This window comes from Chelonoidis abingdonii, chromosome 1, assembly GCF_003597395.2.
Source record: "Chelonoidis abingdonii isolate Lonesome George chromosome 1, CheloAbing_2.0, whole genome shotgun sequence".
NCBI lineage: Eukaryota > Metazoa > Chordata > Testudines > Testudinidae > Chelonoidis > Chelonoidis abingdonii.
Genome location: NC_133769.1, coordinates 353,038,894 through 353,063,792, shown reverse-complemented (window position 1 = coordinate 353,063,792; position 24,899 = coordinate 353,038,894). Strand labels below are relative to the sequence as shown.

General features: G+C 43.9%; 2 protein-coding genes across 2 annotated transcripts; both read right to left on the bottom strand.

Moving 5' to 3' along the window:
• Positions 1-9,587: 9,587 nt before the first annotated feature.
• Positions 9,588-13,940, bottom strand: CREBZF (CREB/ATF bZIP transcription factor). Its single transcript, XM_032779037.2, is given in 6 exon segments — positions 9,588-10,679; positions 12,173-12,250; positions 12,852-13,385; positions 13,387-13,446; positions 13,448-13,562; positions 13,565-13,940. Coding segments are annotated over 5 exon segments (906 nt in total). The 5' UTR covers positions 13,713-13,940; the 3' UTR covers positions 9,588-10,679; positions 12,173-12,201.
• Positions 13,941-15,544: 1,604 nt separating this feature from the next.
• Positions 15,545-24,546, bottom strand: CCDC89 (coiled-coil domain containing 89). The gene is made up of 2 exons (XM_032779036.1): positions 24,436-24,546; positions 15,545-16,734 (listed from the first exon to the last, which is right to left on the bottom strand). The coding sequence occupies exon 2, from the start codon at positions 16,697-16,699 to the stop codon at positions 15,617-15,619; it is 1,083 nt and encodes a 360-aa protein (XP_032634927.1). The 5' UTR covers positions 16,700-16,734; positions 24,436-24,546; the 3' UTR covers positions 15,545-15,616.
• Between the last annotated feature and the right edge of the window lie 353 nt (positions 24,547-24,899).

The window sequence follows — 24,899 nt, the reverse complement described above, 5'->3', positions numbered from 1 at the left end:
GTTACTGCTTCCCGCTTTTTTTTAAATAAGTAAATCAAGACTTCTCAATGTCTTTCACTATTAAATTGTGAACTGAAACAGAGGATTTTTATTTGTGCGCTACTTTTAAAGGGGAAATACCTACTTCCCCATCACAGATTTTTGGAAAGCATAATTCAGTGTTCATTATGTATGACCTCTACTAACTTAGAGCAAAGTTTGTGCAGTTTTTTTAGTTATCAAGAAGCACTTAACTTCCTAAATACACTCTGAAATACATATGCTGATTTTGTGCATCAGTTGAATGGGATTAGAGGTGCTGCATTAATACACCCATCCTGCACCCACCCCACTATCAATCAGATGTTGAGTCCAGAGGCAATGTACAGGTATACAGAACTAACACACAATAGTTAATTCAACAATGAATTAGGGATCTTGCTGGCAGTCTTTGTATTTTTTGTGCTGGTAAACCAGTCTTTTTAGTGCAAGTTGAGCTTTGAGCAATTTAATACTTCTGATGCCTCATCCCTTTGACATGTTATTTGAGCACCTGTTCATCACTGGAATTACATATACATCTAACCTGGGTTTTCATTCACGTTACAAACTTAAAAGCAACATAGGTATGTAAGTTACTATAGTATAAGCATTGTATTTTACCTGGTCATGAGTTGAGACTCAATCTGTTCCAAGCCAAGAATGCAGAATCTAGATCAGTCCTTGTTCATTTCCCATGTAATAGTATCTTGTATAGTTTAAAGAATGCCAAGCAACCCTCAGCTGCCATCACTTCCTTAGGATATTATTGCACAGCAAAACATCTTGCCCTCAGAAAGTTTTAATTTATCCTATTTAAACCACCAAAAGTGCGTTGGGCATTTTTACATAAGACAGGGAAGTGAATTAGTCAGACTTCAGTTCTATTCCCTGAAAAGATGTCTACCAATCATTACAGTTGCCCTCCATGCTGGAATATCAGAGCTGCAGTGCAATGACATCAGAGAGGGCAAACACCACAAAGAGACCCACATACCAAGCAGCAGTTGCCTCCTTAGCCAATGTGGCCATGGCTGCAAGGACAACCACCAGGTGGGGGACAGACTGAGTTTTTTGGAGGGGGAAGGGAGTGTTAAATTTGTAAAATCTGAGCTTGTTTCCAACAACCCCTTAAGTCTTTTCAGGAGCTTATCCTACAAGATTAAACTTAATCATAGATGTGTGCATAGGACCAGCTCTATTTTCTCACCAACTAGAACAAATGCTCCAGAGTTTGGCTGCAGACAATGTGAAACACCCTTTTCAGCATTCTCAGAATAACCAGAATGTGCTCTCCCTCTTCTAGAAGTCCTTGGGGGAATTTGAGCAGCTGTAGTAGGAAGAAGTCTTACCTTAGATTTTTTTCAGGGGTCGCGTTTCTTAAATCTTTAAATTTTCCTCCAAGCTGAGGGTAGGGAGCAAGAGGTCAGAAGCAGCTCTGGACAAGGTGGTTCTAGACTCAACCCACTTCTAATTCCCTGAATTAGAGCTAGCATCCAGAAGAAGTCCTCCTCATAGAGTTTGTCTATGCAAATTTTGCATGTGCTTTAATAGCCCATAGTTAAAGTAATACAAGTCCATAGAGTCAATGCAGCCATACTGGTATAAGAGATACTTATGTTAGTGAAGCTTATTCATAAAAGGGCCTTATTTATATCAGTTTCTAAATTGATATAAAGTGATATTTAAAATTACCCCAACTTTCTGCTTTTCTACATTTTAGCCAAAGGGAAGCAGTAAGAGGAAGAAACTGATGGCTAGCTGCAATTCCAAACCACTACTCTAGTCTATAAGTAACTCCCACTTATCTCCCAAGAGGACTGTAGCTTATTCCTCTGAAATTCAAGGTTAGAGACTTAAGGCTTGGCTACACTTGTGAGTTACAGCACAATAAAGGAGCCCTGGGCACACTAGCTCACTACCTGTCTAGGCTGGCAAGGCCCACAGAGTATGCTGACTCTGCAGCTACAGTGCTGCTGGTACTCCACCTTGGCAAGTGGAATAACATTTGCTGTGCCCTCGCTGGAGCACCACGGCACCAGTGTGGACAAGATGTTGCATTACTGCGCTCTGATCAGCCTCCGGAAACGTCCCATAATCCCCTTACGTCAAGTGGTCACTTCTCATTGTTTTGAACTCACTGCAGGAATGTGGATATGCCATTTGAAAGCTCTTATTTCTGACAGCTGGCTGCTTATCTGCTCCAAGACAAATTAGTGTGGAATACTGAGAGAGAGAGAGAGAGGCAGGCATGGGGGAGAAGGGGATCTGCTGCTGTCTGAACCTACAAGACAGCATGCTGACATGCTCTCAGCCCCCCAAAACCAACTCTCCCCCCTACACACACACACCCCACTCTGTCACACTCTGCCCTATTCTCCCCCCCCCCCCCGCATTTGAAAAGCATGTTGCAGTCGCATGCTGGGATAGCTGCCCGTAATGCACCGCTCCCAATGCTGCTGCAAGTGCCGCAAACATGGCCACCCCAGTGCGCAAGCAGCTGTCAGTGTGGACAGACTGCAGCGCTTTCCCTACTGCACTCTCCAAAGGAGAATTTAACTCACAGCACTCTATATCTGCAAGTGTAGCCATGCCCTTAGAAGCAGAGTTTGTCTTACTGTGGTGAGAGCACTGCAGCCCAGATTCACATCTTCACATTTTTTAAAAGGTAAGGTTTACTCCTATGTGCATGGTTAACACAATTTATTCAAGCAAGGCAGTATAAGATTACTCTATTCCCCATATTTTGGAAGAGAATATGAGCTAAACACTTCATTATTAAAAACATTTCAATGTACTTCCACCCACAATAAAAATCAGACCAGTAAATATAGTCAAACTGTTTTAAAATTAAAGATGAGTCAGGTACATAAAACTATTGCAAACAGAAGAGTTTATATTCCATTATTGATTGCAGTATTGCTGCCAGGACACTAGAGAAACAAGGCGGTTGAGATAATATTTTGAGCTATACAGAGCTTTTCCTCAGCTATACCTGAACAGCTCTGTGTAGCTCAGAAGCTTGTCTTTCACCAACAGAAGTTGGTCCAATAAAAGATATTACCTCTCCAACCTTGCTTCTCCCAGAAGAGCATACATAAATTCCTGCTGACAATTTACTGAGGATTGTATGTGGTGTTCCATGGTTAGAGGAAATATGAAATTGATCTAATCTCTACTATAAAAACCTGAAATGTTGTTTACTGTTAGAGGGCAGAAAAATCTTTCTGAATAAGACACGCTTTCATCTTTGCTGTAGACGTAAATGGAAGGAATTAGACCAACATCATACAGGAAGCTTTTATATTTTAAAAAGCATTACAATTTCAAGATTAGTGTTTGTTTCAAAATGGTCAATGCTCCTTATTGTTGAATTGATTTACTGCAGATACACTAAAATTCAGCACCAAATACTCTGTCTCCCAATCTGTTCTAGCTGATACAGAAGTGTAACTGTATACTTCTAGATTTGAAGGCTCTCTGGCAGTGCTTTGATGGTTGAAGTCAGTGAGTTTCACTTTGTGACTCCAGCAGCTCACTTTGCCTTGGTTATATGCATGACAGATTTCAATTAACCAGGAGAAAACTTGGAACACAAATTTTCAAAACCTGATTTAAAAGAGATGCCCACACTGAAATATGATCAGAATAAAAACATCAATTGTTAGTTCTCTCAGGATTGAGACGTCAAGTAATTATATTGCATACACATCTTTTAAACAGGCTTTGCAAGGATTGGATTTTTAATCAGTAAATGCTGGTAAGTGTCCATTTCACTATAGATACACAAACCTACAAAATAATACTTCCTTTTAGAGTAACAAATATACAGATAGGCAAAGAAAGAGAAATGGTGCTTGAGAATTAAAGTGATTTAAAAATATTCCATTTATATATTTTGAGATGGGATGTTGACAATTTGAATTTTAACCATGATAAAGTTTTAACATTTTGAAACTTAAATTGTTTGATGCCCCCCATAATTTCCTACAACTGTGAAAGTTTAAACAGAGACAAATAAAGAGTGCTTAAAAACAAACACTGATATCTATCAAAATTATAAAAAGGAAACAATTATGCCAAGCCTACTTACAAATAAAGAGGAAGAGTATTCATGCCCATTACCCACCTTACCTTAACGTAACCTGCTGTTAGATATAGAAAAAGATTTCAGGACCAAAAATTCTTAAATATCCTTTGTGTGTCTTTTTCAATAAAAAAAAGAAAAAAGGCAAAATTATATTTAAATAAATGAAAATTTGATGAGTTGTGAAATTTCTTGATTGACTTGTAAGTTACCCCACCCAATTAACTATCGGAATAATTTCTTCCAGATATTACTTCCCAAAATTGAGAGATATCCTCCCAACATATACAGTATTCTTCATGGTTATTTGAACGCTAAATGGCAGACCAAATATCTTCATTTCCCCTTTTACTAATCTGATGGAGAAGAGAGAGAAGATGGCGGCAAAGTGGGGTGAGGTTAATTTAAAAGCTTCCAGATATTAGAAAGGTCAAAGTGAAAAGAATTTTAGAGCCTCCTATCATCCAGTGTTGCATATAAAATTCCTTAGCTTTCCTCTAAACAGGACAGTCAGTCAAGAGGCTGTAAGTGGTCTATGCTTCTAGAGTAATGTGCAGCCCTGGTAACCAAAAGACATCTTTGGGTCTCACAAAATAAGTGATCTCGGCTGATGTCAAGGTAGTCACACTCAACTACGGCACATACTAGAGTGCTTATGTGAGATGCCCATTTGAAAGGTATACACATTTAATGAGGAGGTAACTACAGTAAGGGCATAGATCTAGCAGGGCCTCAAATGTATCTTCTTTACAAACATACAGTGCAATCCCACCTACCAAATAGGCCTGAAGGACATGGAACACCCTTCACAAAAAATGTAGTAAACTGCCAGCCAGCAGGCACCTCAAATTCTAGAGTGAAAATATGTGTCAGCTTGTTCAAGGGTAGCCTGCTCTAAAGAGAAAGTGATCTGTGCTTTTGTTCTCTAAGCCTAGAAGACAATCAGGTTTGTCAGTGAATCTATGCTCTTGGACTAGTGTAAATGGAATGCACAGATGCTGTTTTATTGTATTTCTCCAACTTTCCAAAAATTATGCGTATGCACTTGACAGTATAAGAAGAGCAACAATCATGCATAGAACAGTAATTCTTCTAGTTACCTAGGTAATTAAAAGCCTGTGAGGTAAGCCTAATTTATACAGGGGAAAATAAGCAGAATTCAGCCCTATATTTATAATTTAGCTAATGGAACCGCACTACTCTCCCTCCGCACACAGCACTGAGACCTCCACCATTCCCTTGCATTTTTCTTACAATACCGGACTGCATCTAAAACATTGAGCCCCTGTGCTGTTCAGCAATGATCACTTGCACTCTAGGGTCCCATGACTGGAACAAAGGTATTTAACAGGGCAACATCAAAGGCGCATCATAGAGCTGAGAGAGAAAAGCTTACATAATCAATGCCTAGCTCAAACCAGCATTTAAATCAGACTTATTAGCATTACATTCATTCCGCTTTGCAAACTAAATTAGTTTAAAGAGTAACAATTGCAGCCCTGTAACTTTTTTTAGACTGGTCACCTGATGGCATTCTTTTGCACTGAATAATTTATTCAAATGTAAAAACTTAAGTCAGTCCATATCAAGAGGTGGAAAAAAATAGGGACACGCACGTTGTGGCTACTCGCCAGTCACTGTGTAAAGTTACAAAGCCTGATACTGAAAGATTTTTAATTCATCCACTTTTGCAGTTCCACCAAGATAAAATGGTATTTAGGTTACCGATGCAATTTTTCTGTCAGTCAAAAATGTTAGCATGGCTATTTAAAGACTCATCAATAGGGGAAAAATAGTTTTAATGCAGGGCTACTTGCCGCTCTTATTTTTATACATACAAGACGTACTTCTCAGTATGCCCCAGTACCCTTTGGCATTTCACACCCCAAAATTATTTTTTCTCAAAGTGGTTGAGTTACACAACTTCTAGCAGCAGCTACCATCACATAAATTGTAGGAATACTATGAAAAGTAGTATTTATATTACATCCTGTAAATGGAAAACTAAGCAGGAAAAAGGTGTTCAAAATCCCAAGTCAGCAGTTACAGGTATGGTCATAATTATTTTTAGTTGCATCCTTATCTGTAGAGATTCTTACCATCATGGCAAAAACAGGTTACACACAAACACACATTACTGGTGCAGTACATTTCACTACATTTTAAAGGAGAGATCTACTGTCCAATTAAGAAGCAATGTAGATGGATTCTGAAGGTAGTCAACGTCTAACCTTCTGTCGGAATGATGGTGATTCAGATTATGGGAGGGAGGGTTGTTACTAAGGAAAGGAAAGGCCTGCATCTTAACAGAATACCATTATGAGCAGAGCTCTCTGTTTTATGAATGGTGCTATAAAACATTACTTCACCCATCACAACCAGGAGCAGCCTTCTTCTCCCCTTGCTCCCAAACCCCTTGGCAATAGATACTTACTCCTCCTCTTGATTTTGTCCAAGCCCAGAAGAGGCACAACTCCTAAGAAAGCCCCATCCCTGGCACTCTGTTATCCCAACAGGGTGGGAGAGAAGAGTACCTCGCCCACCACTGGTGACCTACTTTTTTGTGTGTGTAAAATACAAAATATCCATTTGGACACCAAGGGCTTATGATGTACATCTACTGAGGCTTTTGTAAGTCTAAATAAATAATAGAGGCAAGTACAATAGGCTGCATGCAAAGTATTTACAATACCGTCCTTCACGAAGAAGACACCATATCCAAATATATAATCCCCAAAACACATCAGTCAAGGTTTTTAAAATTGGGTAATTTTATGAAAGTTTTATATGAAAAACCTTTGCTGTTTTTTTTTAAAAAAAGTCCCTCAAAATTTCAAAGGAAACATTAGGACTCTCCACTTTTGGCAAGTGACAAAAAAAATTAGTAACTCAGATACATCAATAGATGCCAAAATTTGTGACATGGCTCCCCATAATTACTTTGATACCATTTCTCCAGGCAGTTACAGGTTGCAGAAAAATTGAATTGTTTTTTCCCCCAGATGCTGCTAAGCTGTTTGGAGAAAAAAAGAGAAGGTTAATTTGCAATGCTATTAAAATGCACAGGCATTAAAGATTACTGAAAATGAAGTCCTATTTCTTACTGATTACTGTAATGGTCTTTAACTACTAGAAAAAGATTAGTACTGAAAAATGTAGCACTATCTCCATGCAGTTAAGACACAAAATGGTGATTCCTTTTGTTTACGTGTATGTTCAGTTTATAACACCAATTATAACCTTTAAATCAGTTATTCCTTGGTAGTGCACAGCACAAAACAAAGCCAGCTATTAACTCTTCCAGCTGGTCATTAAGCCAAGAAATATGCTCCTTTATATAAATATTGTTTAAATAATTTTAACAACTTTTTATTCATTAATCTTCCTGAGATATTTCCCCCATTTCTTTTGTTATAAATAAGGTTAACATTTTGTCATGGTTATTTTGGACAAGTCACAGGAAAAAAAGTACTTCACAGAAGCCTGTGACCTTTGACTTTTATTAAAAATAAGGTAGAGGCTAACTGCCAGGGGACCATGGTGCGGGGGGCTAACATAGCTCCAGGGCCCCTGCAGGACCCATGGAAGCTGGGAGCCCATAGGACCTGCCACCTCAAAGCCCAGGACTGAAGTTGAAGCAGAAAATGTCAGAGGTCTCTGAAAGTCACGAAATCTTTGACTTCCATGACAAAAATCTTATTCTTCGTTAGAACTGCGGTAGACTGAGCATTCACTAAGTGCAATGCCTACATTTATGGAGAGGCAACCAATAACCACACACCAACAAGCCACTTTCTTGAAGTGCACTGTCCAAAGAACAAACATCTTTTTAAGACTTTCTCAACTGAGCATTATGATACAGCCTTGCAGTCAAACTCTGAAAATCTGTTAAAAATTTATCAACTGTGTACCCTGAAACCCCTGCATATATCCAGAAATGTAAACCACATGGGAAGTGTAAGGCCATGTCTACACTACAGGCACCACAGCGGCATAGCTACAGTGGTATAGCTTTGCTGGCATAACTCCGTACTGTAGATATAGCCTTCAGTGACAGAATGAATTTTTCTGTTACTTTGAAGGAACACCACCTTCCCAAACAATGGTAGCTAGATTGAAGACAGAACCATTGTTCTGGAATGCTTCCATCATCAGCCTAGCAGCATGTTCACTGGTTGTTAGGTCAGCATAGCTACACCCTTCAGGGTGTGGATTTTGCACACACTTGAGCAATGCAGCTATGTCGACCGAACTTTTAGGTGCAAACCAGGACTAAAACAGTTACACTGCATCAAGTTTAGCCAATTTGTTAAACATTTAATTATTGTCATTCATTACATTTTTAAACATATTGCAGAATGCAGTCAAAATAGAAAAAGCTGTATGTGTAAGGCCCTATTTAACTGGCAATAGCACGGATTCCACAATAGAAGGCGCTGCGAGAGACCCTGCTCTCAGCCCCAGGGGGCTAACAACTGATAATCATGGAAAAGTAATAATGGACTTTGTTACCGCAAATAATAGGGTCCAATATTACTTTTCCACAATTCTCCATGCCTTGTCTGCAGCTCAGCCACAGTTTGACAATCATTTGCAATTCAAGTACGGCCTTATGTGCGCACCTATTACTAAATATAACAAGCACTTTGTTGGCCCTTAGTCTGCAATTTAGCATGTGAAAACAAGAACAGAACATAAAATTATGAACAACATGACAGTATAGAAAGAGTAGATAATCATCAATATTAGGAAGCAAAAAATGAAATGAAAAAAGAGAAAGATGTCACCAGAACATGGAAGTAGCTACTAAGCGTATGTCTATACTTAAACACTACAGCAGCACAGCTATGCCAATGCACCTGTGCCATTGTAGTGCTTCAGTGCAGATACTACCTACACCAACAGGAAGGGTTCGCTCATCAGTGTAGATTATCCAATTTCTTCATTGACCTAGCACAGTCTATGTGGGAATGTACTTAGTCATTTTAACAATACTACTCAGGCATGTGGATTTTTCACACTCCTGATCAATGTAGTTGTACCGACCCAATTTTCTAGTGTAGACCAAGCCTAAGATTTCTACTTAAGTTGTATGGTTTCTTGAAGAAATGCTCCACATAGTTAGTGTTATTTATTAAATTACATATTTAGTAAATCAGAGTGGTCACTGCAAACTCCAAGGAGAAAATGTCACTGATCTTAGACTCTTGAGAAACAACAACAGTTTTATTCCATCCCCACCCTCAAAAGTTGTTCATTTAAAAGAGAAAGTAATTTTATAAAGCTGCAAGACAAATCAAAGTATAGTTTAACTCTTAAACACCAGTTTTATATTCTTGCTTAGAAAGCTTCCCAACTGATAAAAACATACAGACAACACTGTTAGCACTCCCTTTTTCAATTCCCAACCATCTAAAGATCCATCCATTAAAAATAAAATGTTGAGTTAACAACAAGATGAAAAAATTATTTGAGCCCATAGTTGAAAGATCGACACATCTGGTTTTATTATAGTACTGTATTCTTATTGTACAGCACAGAGCTAATTACAAAGAAACATTTACCAGTTTTTCAAGTATTGTTAAGATATCAGTTCAAGGCTTCTGCTTCAAAAAGCTATATTTAACAATATTCCATATAGATAGCACAAATTGATTAGCGTTCAAAGAATTTTCCCCTCTGTTTGGCTTACATATGATTCAGAAGGCACTAAAAATCCCTGCAGTCACGTTCTTGGGAGTGGAGTTATTCTTAGTTGTACAGGCACACATCATTTTGCATGTTGTAAAATTAGCTGTTGCTCATATGCAGTAGATTTTACAGAACGCAATGATGCACATGTGCATATTAGAGGCCACGATTAAGTCCCAAATTGCTTTGATCTAACAATGAAGTGTTTATAATTGTGCAAAAAGGGGGAATCCTATTCTAGAGCAAAATAATGTCACATTTAAGTTAAGATAACTTAAAAAGTTATCTTAAAGCTGACTAAAAATGCCATGGAGTCTTCCATGCTTATTGTTTTAATACTTTTGTTGAATAAGATGATTACAATTAAAGATGCGTTTCTCCAACTATGAGCTGTACAAATTCAGTCTAGGCTCAATCAAGTCCAGTTCTTCCCAGCTCACACATCACCAAGAATAAGAGCTCTAAAGGTTACATTAGGCTCTTAATGACACTTGGACTACCCCACTGCCTACAATGTGGTTGTAGAAGTGTAAAAAACTGGAACTCTATATAGACAATCCAGCTGATACTGCATATGATGGAACAGAATCCACAGCTAACTAGTTCTTAGCTGTGCTGGCTCTGTACTTCTGTGAACATGCAACTCTGAATACAAAGAAAGCAGAAGTTTACCTTTGTACATTGTCACTTTTCAAATTAGTATCACACTAACTTTGGATTGGTGAGATTAGTTTTTCCAAACATTCAAGCTTTTCAAAAATGAAAGACAGCAGAAGCCCTGTTACCTCTTTTTCCCCCATTTCTTATACTACCTTTTAAAATAAAGCAGGAAATGTGGCCAGCAGCTGGTCCCGTCTCTTCTGCCCCAACACAGCTGTATCCACTTTAGCATAAAGAAAAACAAGGATGCTAAATACACATATACTTTATCAAACAGTGATGTTTCACAAAGAAATTAGTTGTCTCTTCTCTTCCTTTAACTCCTATTACCAGTAATGGGAGCCATTTAGCACATCACTGGGCTAAGGAGACCCTTCAATTTACTCTTAATGCAACATATAAATCCATTATACCTTAGTTTTAAGGTTTAAGTATATTAACTCAATCATTTTAGAAACAGAGATGTCTCAGTTGTTAACTCTAGACTTAAGTTTACCCATTCTTTGTGAAACCTCACTTTACATTTAATTTTTCACAACCCTTTCTTCCCCAATTTACATACACGTAAATAATCTAAACATTTTACTACAACCAAAAAATAAAAAGGTGTATTGTAACCTATTCGTCTTGTAAGATGGGTAGTATTAGTGCTGGTCCAAAAGCAACTCTCACACATTTGTCTGTGACCCCCAAATTATTTTATTCCTCCTCTCTTAACTAGACATGGAGGTCTGCATGAGTATTATCTTTTCAAGCCATTAATGAAAAGACATAACCTTTGTTCATCTGCAGATTGTATTTCCTAACTGACAATAGAAAGTTGAGAGATTTATCAGTACTCAGAGATGTCAATTTAAGATCCCATAGTAAAGCCACACAAGCGTGCATGCAATTTTCTAAGTAAAACGCCACTTTTGAATACAAGGAACCTCAGTGAGCTTGGGAATACAGACTATTTATCGTGAACTAGAATTAGAGTTATTTCAATGCATTGCAATCTTTAAATTGCAATTCACATCACAGTTCTGTGAAAAAAGTAGGTGACTTGCCTGCATTAGGGTGCCATTGTACAATGTTAATAATTGAAACCAATACTTGGGTTCTCTTTAACATACACAATTTTATATCACCAAGTAAGGTAGACTAATGAGAACTGATTTTCTTTTTTAAAGTGATATTGAGAACCACCCAGGACTAGAATCAGGAACTGTATACCACCGGAAGGCACAAATCCTGACCTTTCAAAAGAAGATCCATTTGCTTCTAGTTCTGGGTGGTCTAAAGACAAAAGACCTTAAATTAAAAAAAAAAAAAAAAAGGTCACATCATACTGATTACCATATTATTTGTCCCTTTCCCTAGTCAGATGCATATTTCAGTAGCAAGTATCTTTAAAACTGCTACTATTAGAAGAGAAGCAAACAAACAGTGTAGGTTATTTTTCCATTAATTTGAGAGATACTGGCTACTAAAATCAAGTCAAAATTCCACTGCAGAATATAGGCAAGGAGAAGAATAAATGATCAGAATGTGATTTTAATATCCACTACCTGTCCATCGTCCAAAGCTGGAAACACTTTGGCAAATCAGTACAAATGCTTTTAGGATGAGAAAACATCTCTAAGCACTGGTCCTGAACCAATGATCAGAAAAACCTGGACTAAGCATCAATGCAAGCTGTCTGATATCGCATTATGGGAATATATGGATCCTTACCAGGTTGCGAGGTGGAAAACGACTGTTCTTTAACCCCTACACAACGGAGCCTGGCAGGGCAAGCACCTAAAAAAGAAACTGTCAGAGAGATTTAATAGTAATGTATAGTTGAGACTTGTTACAGTTTTATATGCATGCTTTAACTGTTTGCTGATCAATACTATTTTTGTTCTTAAGTCTGTCCAGTGATGATGATGTCCTAATAAAGTAGCATTTTTCGTTTTAAAAAAACAAGTATTTTCAGCTCCTCAGGATAAGCAGACTACACATTATCTGATTCAAAACAGGGTAGACAGTATTATCTTTACTGGCAACTGTGGGGACTGAGCACGCTTTCATGCTTCAGGTTTGCATGATCTTTCACTCACTGCTGCAAAGGGCTCCGAATACACCTGCATGTGTCAGTTTGCACAATACTTAGTACACTGCTGTAAGCAGATTCCAAGCGCGCTATTTGTGCGCCAGTTTTGCGCGATCTTTACCCAATACAAACAGGCTCTCAAGTGTGCCGTTCACACGAGCTCTTTACCCTCTGTCACACACGGACGCCGTTCCCATGCCAGTTTTGCCTACCCCCTGTTTTTCAAGCCATGGCCTGCTTGCTTCACCACGGCCCGAGGCCCCCGGATGTGGGCACAGACAGGTGAAAATAAAGACCGAAGCAGGTACTTGACCCTACATTTTGAAGGAGGCACATGCCCGCCTGGCACACAAGGAGCAGAACTCCACCGACAACTGATCCCTGTCCACGTGGAGGCAGATCCCGCCGGAGGCCGGCCGCTCCTCCCCCTCCGACTCCCCAGCATCCTGGCTCGGCAGGGCGTAGTCGTGGTCGCGGCTCTCGCCGGCCTGTGGCGGGTGCTGATGGGGCGGGTCCGTGTCCCTGAAGAGGCTGGTACGGAGCCTGAGCCCTCCCGCCCCGGCCAGGCGGCTCAGCAGCTGCCCCAGGGCGCTTTGGTTGGCCAGGACGGCCCGCAGGTAGCTGGTCTCCCACTCCAGATCCCGCAGGCGCCGGTTCAGCCCCCGGTTGCGGTCCCGCAGCTGCCGGTTCTCAGCGGCCAGGCCCTGCAGGCGGCTCTCCAGTCCCAGCACGTATTGCTTCTTCTTCAGCCGGTTCAAGCGCGCCGCGGCCGCCGCCTTCAGGCGGCTCCCGGCCGCCACCCCGCCCGGGGCTGGCCCGCATGCTCCTCCGGCCCGCGCGCTCCTGGGCGCTCCGGCTCTCTGGGCCCCAGAAGCAGCCCGCTAGGTCACGTCCAGCCCAGTGCGGCTGGCAGCTCCAGCAGTCGCCCAGTCCACCCTGCCGATGGTCCGTCCAGGCTCCTCGGCCCAACGGCCGCCTCCCCCATGGCGTGCTGCGGCTTGCTCCAGGACGGCCGGGCCCAGCGCTGCGCTTGGGGCGGGGGCCCCCCGGCTCCTCCTCCCCGCCATCGCCCCCTCCGGACGCAGGGGCCCGGCCCGCGCTGGGGAGCTGCCAGGCGGCGGCCGAGGGGCTCGCTCCGCCCGACGAGGCCGCCAGCAGCTGGGTCAGGCTGTGGCGCATGGTGGGGAGGGGGTGAGGCGCAGGCTTCCCCGCAGGCTGGTCTGGGGAGAGAAGAAGGCTCCCCGCAGGGGGAGGGGAAGACGCCGCGGGACTGAGAAACGAGCGAGGCTCCAAGGCCAGGCGTGACCCTGCCGCCGCCAGCCCCGGCTAGCAGGCCGTAGCGCGCGGGGCTGGAAATGGCGGTTGCTCCGGCCGCGGCTGCGCGGAACCGGAAAGAGAAGAGACTTCTCCCCTTCTGCGCGCGCGCCATTTTCGGGAGGGAAGGGGCGGGGCAATGGGGGTTTCTGGAGGAGAGGGGCAGTGGGGGGAGGACTTTGGAGGGGGTGGGGTAGGGTAGCGCTAGGATTAGCCTGGCAGACGGCAAGTAGTGTGGCTGTGTTACAAAGCCCAACAAACAGGCTGTCTTGCCGAAAAGTGGTCTCCCTATACTAGGGTGACCAGACGGCAAATGTGAAAAATGGGGATGGGGGGGTAATAGAAGCCTATATAAGAAAAAGACCCCAAAATCGGGACTGTCCCTATAAAAATTGGGACAGCTGGTCACGCTACCGTATACTTACGAAGACGCTTTAATCCCAAGAGCTGTACCAAGGGCCTGTTAGTGCAGACGGGACCCCTGAACTGCAGCCATTGCTGGAGCACAACACTAGGGCAATGAAAATGATTAGGGGGCTGAGGGAACCGGGCACATTTAGTCTGCAGAAGAGAAGCATGAGGGGGGATTTGATAGCAGCCTTCAACTACCTGAAGGGGGGTTGCAAAGAGGATGGAGCTAGGCTGTTCTCAGTGGTGGCAGTTGACAGAACAAGGAGTAATGGTCTCAAGTTGCAGTGGGGGAGGTTTAGGTTGGATATTAGGAAAAATTATTTCACTAGGAGGGTGATGAAGCACTGGAATGGGTTACCTAGGGAGGTGGTGGAATCTCCTTCCTTAGAAGATTTCAAGGCCTGGCTTTACAAAGGCCTGGCTGGGATGATTTAGTTGGGATTAGTCTTGCTTTGAGCAAGGAGTTGGACTAGATGACCTTCTGAGGTCTCCTGCAACTGTATTCTTCTATGATGTGCACACACTAGGGGAAGAGAACGGTTTTGCCAAGAACCCCTGCCAATGCCCCTATTGCTATAGTAAAATGATGTATTTATTATCCCTATAACATCACATAGAACAGCATGGGGCTCAGTTTACTTGAGGATGATATACAAAGTCCAGTTTTAAACCTGATTTCCAGTAATCCACATTTTTCATACCTAGGACCTGATCCAAGCCCCAGAGATGTTGATAGGAGCTTTTGTGTTGATGATGATTGCTTTGAATCAGACCCCTAATGTAGAGAGAGCTAATCAGCCACCTGAAAATCATCCTCAGTGATAAAGATACTGTACATGTACTAATCTGCTTTAGCCCGCCACACAGGTAATAAACTGTGATCTTGTTTGTGTGACCCCTTTTTCCTTTCCAGGTCCACTTTAATGTATATTAACAATATGCTATATCAAATATAAACTCTTCAGGGCAAGAGCTTTTTCTCTTTATTTGTCATGTAAAATACTTAATGTACTTCTATAATCTGTAAAGATTACTAGAAACATGAGAGGCAAGGAACAAACAAGACAAACTCGTAAATGAATATGAACTTTCCATACTAAAGTCCATTGTTTCCCAGTTTTATTTGGCATAACTTGTTCTACTACTCAAAGTGCCACGTTAGGCTGCCATCTGAAATCAATGGTATGGAAACAAAAGATGGGCTTCAAACCAGACCTCATAAAAGGTTTGTAAAGCTGTGGGCACACTATAAAGAAATCTGATAAAAGATCATTTTAGTTTTAAAAAAAAGGGTTACTAACAAGCAGTAAGTAGTGTGCTATAATAGTTCTGCTGAGAGCTGAACAGAGAGTGAGGGGTTATGACATGAAATGACGGAGTTTGTTATTCAGTTCTTTTTCTTTAGTTAGTAAGTCCATGCTGTGTTTCTTGTAAGCATCAAACTGCATACAGAGCTCACTGTATGCTTGCTCACTTCCCTCCACACGTCGCTGCAGCGCTTGGACCCTTAAGTTGCTGTCCACTGCTGCTACCTCTCTCACAAAGCGCTCCTCTGCTGTCAGCCTGGCCCTCTCTGCAGTCTCCAGTTTCTTCTCCAACTGCTGAATTTCCCGTTGCTTCTCCTGCAGTGTCTTGCCCCTCTCCATAGCCAGATGCAGCAGCTCCTCTTTCTCACGGCTCACCCGCTCCAACTTGGCTTGCAACTCGCTACCCTTAGCCTTTTGCTGCCTTTCTGCCTGCTCCAGCTGTGCAACAGTTTGGCAATGCTTCTCCTCCAGACTTTGCAGCTGACTTCTCAGTAAATCAGTTTCCTTGGCATGGACACTGGCTTGTTGGCTCTGAGCTTCCAGTAGCTCCTTCTCTCGCTCCTGGGCTCTGTGGCTCTCTTGAGCACATCTCTCCTTTAAGGAATCTACCTCCTGAGAGAGTCTCTTCCCCTGGGAAGTGAGTTGGAGGACCTCAGCCTCCTTCTCCTTCAGAGCCTGGCTGAAAAGGGTCTGGTTTTCCTGCCTCAGGCGCTTATTTTCCTCCCTAAGCAGCATGTTCTGCTGCTTGTACTCATCCTTGAAGCGGATTATGTTCTCATGGTTGGCAGCCAGGTCCATAAAGCGCTCCTCCAGCTGCTGGGCCCGGCTGGTCTGACTTTCAAGCCTCACACTATCCTCCATCCTCAACTCCTCCAGCTCCATGTTGAGACTCTCCAGTGCCTTGCAGCGCATTAGAGTATCATCCGCTCGCTTCTTCAATATGCAGATGAGCTGAGACTGCTCATGAAGGCGTGAGCGTAGCAGAGCTTTCTCCCCCTTCTCCCCATCAGAGAGCCCATGGAGTTTCTCCAGGGCCTCATACAGATCTCCCATGTCTCCTTTTGTCTCTATTTCAGCCTCCTTTGGATCATTTGTGGGGCAGGACATCTCGTGATCCTTCTCATCCTGAGGCATGGAGCTGCTGTCTCCTGCAGAGTCTGTAACTCAAGCTAGATAACAACAGCTTCTCTTAGTAACATTCAAAATTATTTAATTGCACCCAACAGTTCTAGTTTCCCAACCAACAGGGCTGCAATTGGTGGATATGCCCGGGAAGTTCTATTATATCACAGTCAGGAGACCTGGACATTCCAGAGCAGATTGCAGTTTGCCAACAGCTCTTGAACTGGTCACTTTCCTTGGCTCTGCAGATTGGGGAGTGGGGGAAGAATCTAATCAGTATTTTAGGTGTCTGTATTCTAATGTGAGAAGTATGTGGAATAAGCAGGGAAGAAGTCGAAATCCTAGTAAATAAACATAACTATGGCATAGTTGGCTTCACAGAGACTTGGTGGGATAATGCGCATGACTGGAATATTGGTATAGAAGGGTACCATTTGCTCAGGAAGGACAGACGGAAAAAAGGGAGGAGGTGTTGCCTTATATAGTAAAACTGTATACACTTGGACTGAGGTTAAGATGGAAATAGGAGACAGGTTTGTCGAAAGTCTCTGGGTAAGGATAAAAGAGGTAAAAACAAGAGTGATGTTATGGTACAGGTCTACTACAGACCACCTAAACAGGAAGAAGAGGTGGATGAGGCTTTTTTTAAACAACTAACAAAACCATCCAAAGCACAGGACTTGGTGGTGATGGGAGACTTCAACTACCCAGACATCTGTTGGGAAAACAATACAGCAGGGCACAGATTATCCAATAAGTTCTTGGAATGTATTGGAGAAGGTGGAGAAAGCTACTAGGGGAGAGGATGTTCTAGATTTGATTTTGGCAGATAGGGAGGAACTGGTTGAGAATTTGAAAGTGGAAGGCAGCTTGGGTGAACATGATCATGGAGTGGTAGAGTTCATGATTGTAAGGGAGAACAGCAAAATAAAGACAATAGATTTCACAAAGGTAGGCTTTAGCAAACTCAGGGAGTTGGTAGGTAAGATACCATTGGGGGCAAGTCTAAGAGAAAAAAAATATTGAAGACAGTTGGCAGTTTTTTCAGAGAGACAATATTAAGGGCTGTGACGCATGGCCAGAAAGGGTTAAGCATCCTGCAGGCTAAATGACCTGAGTCAACCTGTAGAGACATGTTAGAAAAGTATGTGAATGGCAGTTAGGGCCATTCCATATTAGATGGGTTAGAACTTTGAAATGGAAACCTGTATTGGTAGAGAAGTAGAGGTGATACTAATAGTATGTGTGGCTTGTTCAATTTTAGCCATGTAAACAGACAGTTCCTTTCTATCACTATAGCTATTGATTTAGAGATCAAAAGGAAATATTAACATTTAGATGAATCTTGGGTGAAATAGTATCATTGTCTATATGTTTCTTTAGAGCTGTATATGAGCTACGTAATGGATAAATTACGGGTGATGTTTGGGAAACAGAAGGCTACATCAAAAGCCTGTTGTTCACCCAGGACTATATTGTCAAGAGAATACTAAAAAAAGACTGTATAAAAGACTCTTGGGACCTGATCCTTTCATCTCAGATCTGCTTGATGGTTCATGCAGGGGAAGCTTAAGCCACAAGGTTGAGATCTCCAGTCCTAACGTGGAATTACCCTGAATATAAACATTGGACTATAACCTATGAACTAACCTATGAACTAATTCTGTAAGAATTCTTTGCACCTACAAAGCTCACCATCTCCACTATGAATCTGAATCTCAAGAACTGTACTCATGTCTGTATGTATACTGATCTTTTAACCAATACTCTCTCCCTTTTCTTTTTTAATAAATTTTAGTTTAGTCAATAAGAATTGGCTGTAAGCGTGTATTTGGGTAAGATCTGAAATATTCATTGTTAACCTGGGAGATAATGTGTCTGATCCTTTGGGATTGGTAGAACTTTCTTATATGATTAATAAGATTTTCAGTAATCCTCATCATATTTGATCTGGGTGTCTGGGTGGAGGCCTGAGGCTGGGTTGTTTTAAGGGAACTGTGTTGGTTTCACAAAATGAGATCAAACTAGTTGGAAACATAAAAGGTAACAGGAAAACATTTGTGATAAACTCAGGACAGACAGCTGCAAGGGAGGGGTAGGAATAAGTCCCAGAGGGTTAAAAAGCCCTCCTCCTTATCAACTGGGAGGCAACTACAGGTCAATCAGGTTCAACTGAGAAAGGGTTACCGAGGTAGCAATTAGAATCAGCTGAGGGGGAGCTACCTGAGGGTAATTAGTATCAGCTGATTCCAACTTAGGGCTGCCTGAGACCTTTTTAAACCCTTCCCTAGGAGGAAGGGGGGGTGGGGAAGAGCAGAGAGAGAGAGCGAGCGAGGGAGGGAGCGAGCGCACGCACACACACCAGCCCGCCCTGCTGCCAGGAGTGTAGGAGCAGCAAGACAGCGAGCATCACCAGGAGGAGAGGCAGTACTCTCTCCCACAAGGGAGTAAAAATACTCTAAGTAGGACTGGTGGAGATACGGGGAGCAGACTTCCCCTGTGTCCTTAGGGGGACTGCAGTACCCAAGCCTGTCTCACCAGGGCTAAAAGCAGCAGAGGCTGGGGAGACTGAGAAGGTACCTTGCCACACACGGTGTCAGAGGTGGGATGTGAGTGAGACTTCATGGCAAGCCATCTCAGGGCAGGGTAAAACACCCCCTAGAAAAAACAAACAAACAAACAAACAAAAAAATGGAGGATGTAGTGAAGGCATTGGTGCAGGCCACTGCGGCCCAACAAGAAGCTACCAGGATGCAGATAGCTACCCAGCAGGAGGCAGTGCGAATACAGCAGGAGACAAATCAACTACTGATGAGCCAGGTGGCTCAGGATCGAGCCACCCTGCATGAGGTTGTGAACCAGCTAAAGGCCCTGACCACCCTAGCGCACGGCCCCCATGGGACTCAGCCCCTGCGAGCTAGCCACTACTTACAGAAGATGACGATGGATGATGACGTGGAGGCATATCTCCTTGCATTTTTGAGAGAACGGCCCAACGGGAGGCCTGGCCCCAAGACCAGTGGGCCAGTATCCTGGCTCCCTTTCTGTGTGGGGAGGCACAGAAAGCATATTTTGATATGACAACAGAAGCAGCTTCAGATTAGTCCCAGCTAAAGGCGGAGATCCTGGTGAGGTCTGGCATGACGACAGCCATATGGGCACAGAGGTTCCATGAGTGGAAATACCGAGTCAACAAAGCCCCAAGGTCCCAGCTGTTTGACCTGATCCATCTAGCCAGGAAGTGGCTGCGCCCTGAGATCCACTGGCCAGAGGAAGTCGTGGAAACCATAGTTCTGGACAGGTATATGAGAGGGCTATCGCAGGACATATGAGGATGGTCAGTCAAAATGATCCCTCCTCCTATGATGAGCTAGTTGCCCTCGTAGAGAGACACCTAGCAGCGCAGGAACTTTCTCGGACTACTGAGGAATGGAGGCACCAGAATAGGAGGCAAGTCTGTGTACCACGGGCCCAAGTTGCCGTAGCTCCGGGCCAAACTATGGAGGGGAGGAAGGAGGCCAAAGAACAGCTAGAGTACTCGAAGGGACTTGGGGACTGGGAGAGAGAGACTCGGGGGGTAAGGCCTCACAGCCCGAAAACTAGGGGGCTGCCGCGAGCAGGGTACCGATGTTATGCATGTGGAGAGATAGGGCATATAGCTGCCCAATGCCCAAACCTAGAGAAGCCTATGCAATGCGACCTGGGAAATCTGGAAGAGCCATGTGACCTGATAAATCTAGTAGGGGTAGCGATGGTCTCTCATAGATATACTAGGCCAGTTAAAATGAATGGCATAAAGACCACCGCATTAGTAGACTCAGGAAGTGTAGTCATGCTGGTCTCAGGAAAGCTGGTTGGGTATGATCAACTATCCCGGGCCAAGCGCACAGGGATATCCTGTGTCCATGGGGATGTCAATTACTACCTGACCATCCCAGTAAAAATAGAGGTCCTTGGAAACCCCACTAAGGTGATGGTGGGGGTGGTCCCGAAACTCCCCTACCCAGTCCTCATAGGACGAGACTTCCCAGGGTTCGGCAGTCTACTTCCTGAAGGGGAGTCAGAAGAAGAAAACTACCCAGAGAGCAATGGGATGGCCTCAATAGTTAGCAACCCCCTGGCCTTCCATGAATTTGCCCAGGATTTATTCTCACCCCCTAGGAAGACCAGGAAGACTCGGCAAGAAAGGAGGGCAGATAAGAGGAGAGGAACGAGAATCTTGAACCAGAACCAGAAGCTTATAATCGTAGGGGAAAGAGTTGGCCCGACTGACAAGGGAACTAGGCAGGAAGTTGGGAGGCCAGCAGCTGGACCCAGTTCCTCAGGGACCTCTCTCAAGGGGGAGGGGGAAATAGAACCCCCTGAGTTTGGGCAAATTGGACCTTCACTAGAGAATTTTGGACAGGATCAGGCCAATGATCTAGTATATAATAATATTCGCAAAGAAGTAGTTGAGGTGAATGGGGTCCCTGTGGAAGGAAGAGCCAAGGGCCCAGGGCCATATTATATGATCAGGAAGGATCTGCTGTACAGAGTAGTCCGTATCCAAGAGCAGGTCGTGGAACAGCTCCTAGTACCACAGAAACATCAGAGGGGAGTGATGGAGCTAGCCCACAACCATCTGTTCGGGGGACATCTAGGGGTAGATAAAACCCTGGATCAAATTTTGCAGAGGTTTTTTTGGCCTGGAATCTATGCGGCAGTCCAGCGGTATTGTGCCTCCTGTCCGGAATGCCAATTACATGGGCCCCAACCGCGCTTAAGGGCATCTTTGGTACCTCTGCTGATTATTGAAGTCCCCTTTGAGCGAATAGCTATGGACCTAGTAGGGCCGCTAGAAAAATCAGCCCGAGGCCATCAGCACATACTGGTGGTGGTAGATTATGCCACCCAGTACCCTGAGGCCATTCCCCTACGGAACACTACGTCCAAGACCATAGCGAAAGAATTAATCCAAATTTTTGCTAGAGTGGGACTACTCAAAGAGATCCTGATGGATCAAGGAACCCGCTTTATGTCTAAATTAATGAAGGATCTACGTGCAATGCTCCACATAAGGACCCTAAGGACATCAGTCTACCATCCACAGACCGATGGTCTCATCGAACGTTTTAATAGAACATTGAAGAACATGATACGAAAGGTGGTGAGCCGGGATGAGAAGAACTGGGACACCCTGCTACCGTACCTAATGTTTGCGATAAGGGAGGTACCTCAGACTTCAACTGGGTTCTCCCCATTCGAACTGTTATATGGTCACCACCCCCGCGGCATACTGAACATTGCCAACAAAATTTGGGAAGAACAGCTGAACCCAGGGAAAAACCTCATCGAGCATGTGTTGCAGATGAAAGACAGGATAGCCCAAGTCACCTCCATAGTGCGGGAACACATGGAGAGGGCACAAGGGACCCAACAAACATACTACAACCAAGCGACGATCTGAAAATTCCAGGTGGGAGATCGGGTATTGGTGCATGTACCCACAGCAGAGAGCAAGCTCCTGGCCAGATGGCAGGGGCCATATGAGATAATAGAAGCCATTGGAGAGGTCGATTACAAGGTCCGACAGTCTGGACACCGGAAGCTGGAACAAATCTATCATATAAACCTGTTGAAACCTTGGCAAGACAGAGAAGCTCATGTGGTCACTCTAGGGTCACCTCCTCTCGAAAGCAACCCGCCTGGCCAAGTGCGAATATCCCCAGAATTGACCCCTGACCAACGAACTGAGGTGATCAACATGATCAAACGCAACCAGGATATGTTCTCAGAAAAGCCAAGCAGGACTATTGAGGTTCACCATCACATCCTCACAGAGCCTGGAGTGAAGGTGAATGTCAAGCCATACCAGATCCCGGAGGCGAAAAGAGAAGAGATCAAGATAGAAGTCAGGAAAATGTTGAAGTTAGGAGTCATTGAAGAGTCTCATAGCTAATGGTCAAGCCCAGTGGTCCTAACACCTAAATCAGACGGCAGTATGAGGTTTTGCAATGACTTCCGGAAACTGAATGAGGTGTCCCAGTTTGATGCGTACCCTATACCCCGGATAGATGAGTTAATTGACCAACTGGGGAAAGCATGATTTTTGTCTACCCTTGACCTGACTAAGGGTTATTGGCAAATTTCCTTGGCCAAGGCCAACAAAGAGAAGACGGCTTTTTCAACACCAGAGGGACTGTATCAATACACTGTCCTCCCTTTTGGTTTACATGGGGCTCCTGCAACTTTCCAGCAGCTCATGGACAAACTGTTGCGTCCACATGGCAAGTACGCAGCCGCCTATCTTGATGACGTCATTATACATAGTCCAGATTGGGAGACGCACTTGGGGAAGGTGGAAGGAGTCCTGGACACCTTGAGGAAGGCGGGGCTGACTGCAAATCCCTCCAAATGCGCAATTGGGCTAGCAGAAACCAAATACCTTGGGTATATAGTGGGGAGAAGCGAGGTGAAGCCCCAACTCAACAAGTTAGAGGCAATGCAGAAGTGGCCCAGCCCAGCCCAGAAGAAACAGGTCAGAGCATTCCTGGGGCTGGTTGGGTACTACAGGCGGTTCATCCCCCACTTCGCCACCAGGGCATGCCTGCTAACAGACCTAATGAAAGCCCGTGGCCCGGACATAGTAAGATGGTCTAGCGCGGCTGAGGAGGCTTTTGCAAATCTGCAGACTGCCCTCTGCACCGATCCAGTGCTGGTAGCTCCAGACTGGGAGAAGGAGTTTATCTTGCAAACGGATGCCTCTGAGGTTGGGTTGGGAGCGGTTCTTTCACAAATGGTTGGAGCAGAAGAATACCCAGTCCTGTTCCTCAGTAGGAAACTCCTGCCCAGGGAACATAAATATGCCGTAGTAGAGAAGGAATGCCGGCCGTAAAGTGGGACGTAGAAAGCCTTCGTTACCACCTACTCGGATGGAGGTTTAGCCTGTTCTCCTGCATCCACGCCTCTCCCCACTATATACCCAAGGTCTTATTTAGGTTTGGTGTTTTTTTTTTCTGGCTAGGGCTACGTGTCTTCTCTTCACTGCTTCCTTAACTTTGCACTGGTGCAGCAGGGAATCACAGAATCATAGGACAGGAAGGAACCTTGAGAGGTCATCTAGTCCAGTCCACTGCACTCATGGCAGAACTAAGTATTATCAACATCATCCCCTGACAGGTGTTTGTCTAATCTGCTCTGAAAATCTTCCAATGATGGAGATTCCACAACCTCCATTGGCAATTTATTCCGTTGCTTAACCACCCTGACAATTAGGAAGTTTTTCCTAATGTTCAACCTAAATCTCCCCTGCTGCAATTGCTTCTTGTCCTATCCTCAAAAAGATTCATGAATAGAGGTGTGTAAAACATACATGTAAATGAGCATGCTGAAAAGCAGCACATTTTATTTTTAGATTGTGAGGTAGTGGTAGGATAACAGGAAGTGGGGAGGCAATGCCAGGAAAGGGGGGGTGGAGGGCAAAAGAGGTAATGTGAAGGAGAGCAGTGGGGGCATAGTCAGCAGAGATTAGAGCACTGTCTCAGAGCTGTGTAGTCGTGACCTCCAGAGGGTGCCATCCCATACAGGTACACCAGTCCATTCACACCCGCTGCTGCTGCTTTCCCTGCCTCGTGACAAGTGGAAAGAATTGGTCGGGGGAGGAAAAAACCAGGTTTAGGTGGGCTAGGTGCAAAGGATGCAGGAGAACAGGCTAAAGAGGATGAATAAAGAGTAGCGTATAGGAAGAGAATAGGAAAATGATTCCTTACCAGATATTTTCTTTTCTCTGGTTTGTCTGCCACTCCTACTGTAGGGTTTCTGTCTCCATGGAGACGAGGGGCTGAATTAGACTCTAGTCATTCCACAGCTCATGCCTGTGACTTGGCTCCTTGGAAAGCTGCCAGGTGTTGGCAGGCCAACCCTGAAATAGCTGGGAGTGCTTCACAGCAAAAAAAATACCACTAACATATTTTTTTAAAAGATCTTATAAAGAGAACTGGATATTCCAGGAGAGAAAATTTTGAAATGAACTGCACGCCTGAACTCACAAAGAGCTAGAGAGGTCACATTGTCAGGCTGTAAACTTCAGGTCAGGGGCCTGGGCTTCATACCTGCCTCCGGGCTGAAGATAATGAGATATGGACTCTGCCCCAAAGAGCAATGAAGGATCTGGGCATGAGGTGAAAGAGAAGAGCAAACAGCAAAAGTAATGTACTTGGAGAGAGGTTGTGCA

Bases quoted from the DNA above. Each gene is read 5' to 3' on its own strand.
- CCDC89 (XM_032779036.1), bottom strand. From the start codon at position 16,699: ATGCCTCAGGATGAGAAGGATCACGAGATGTCCTGCCCCACAAATGAT.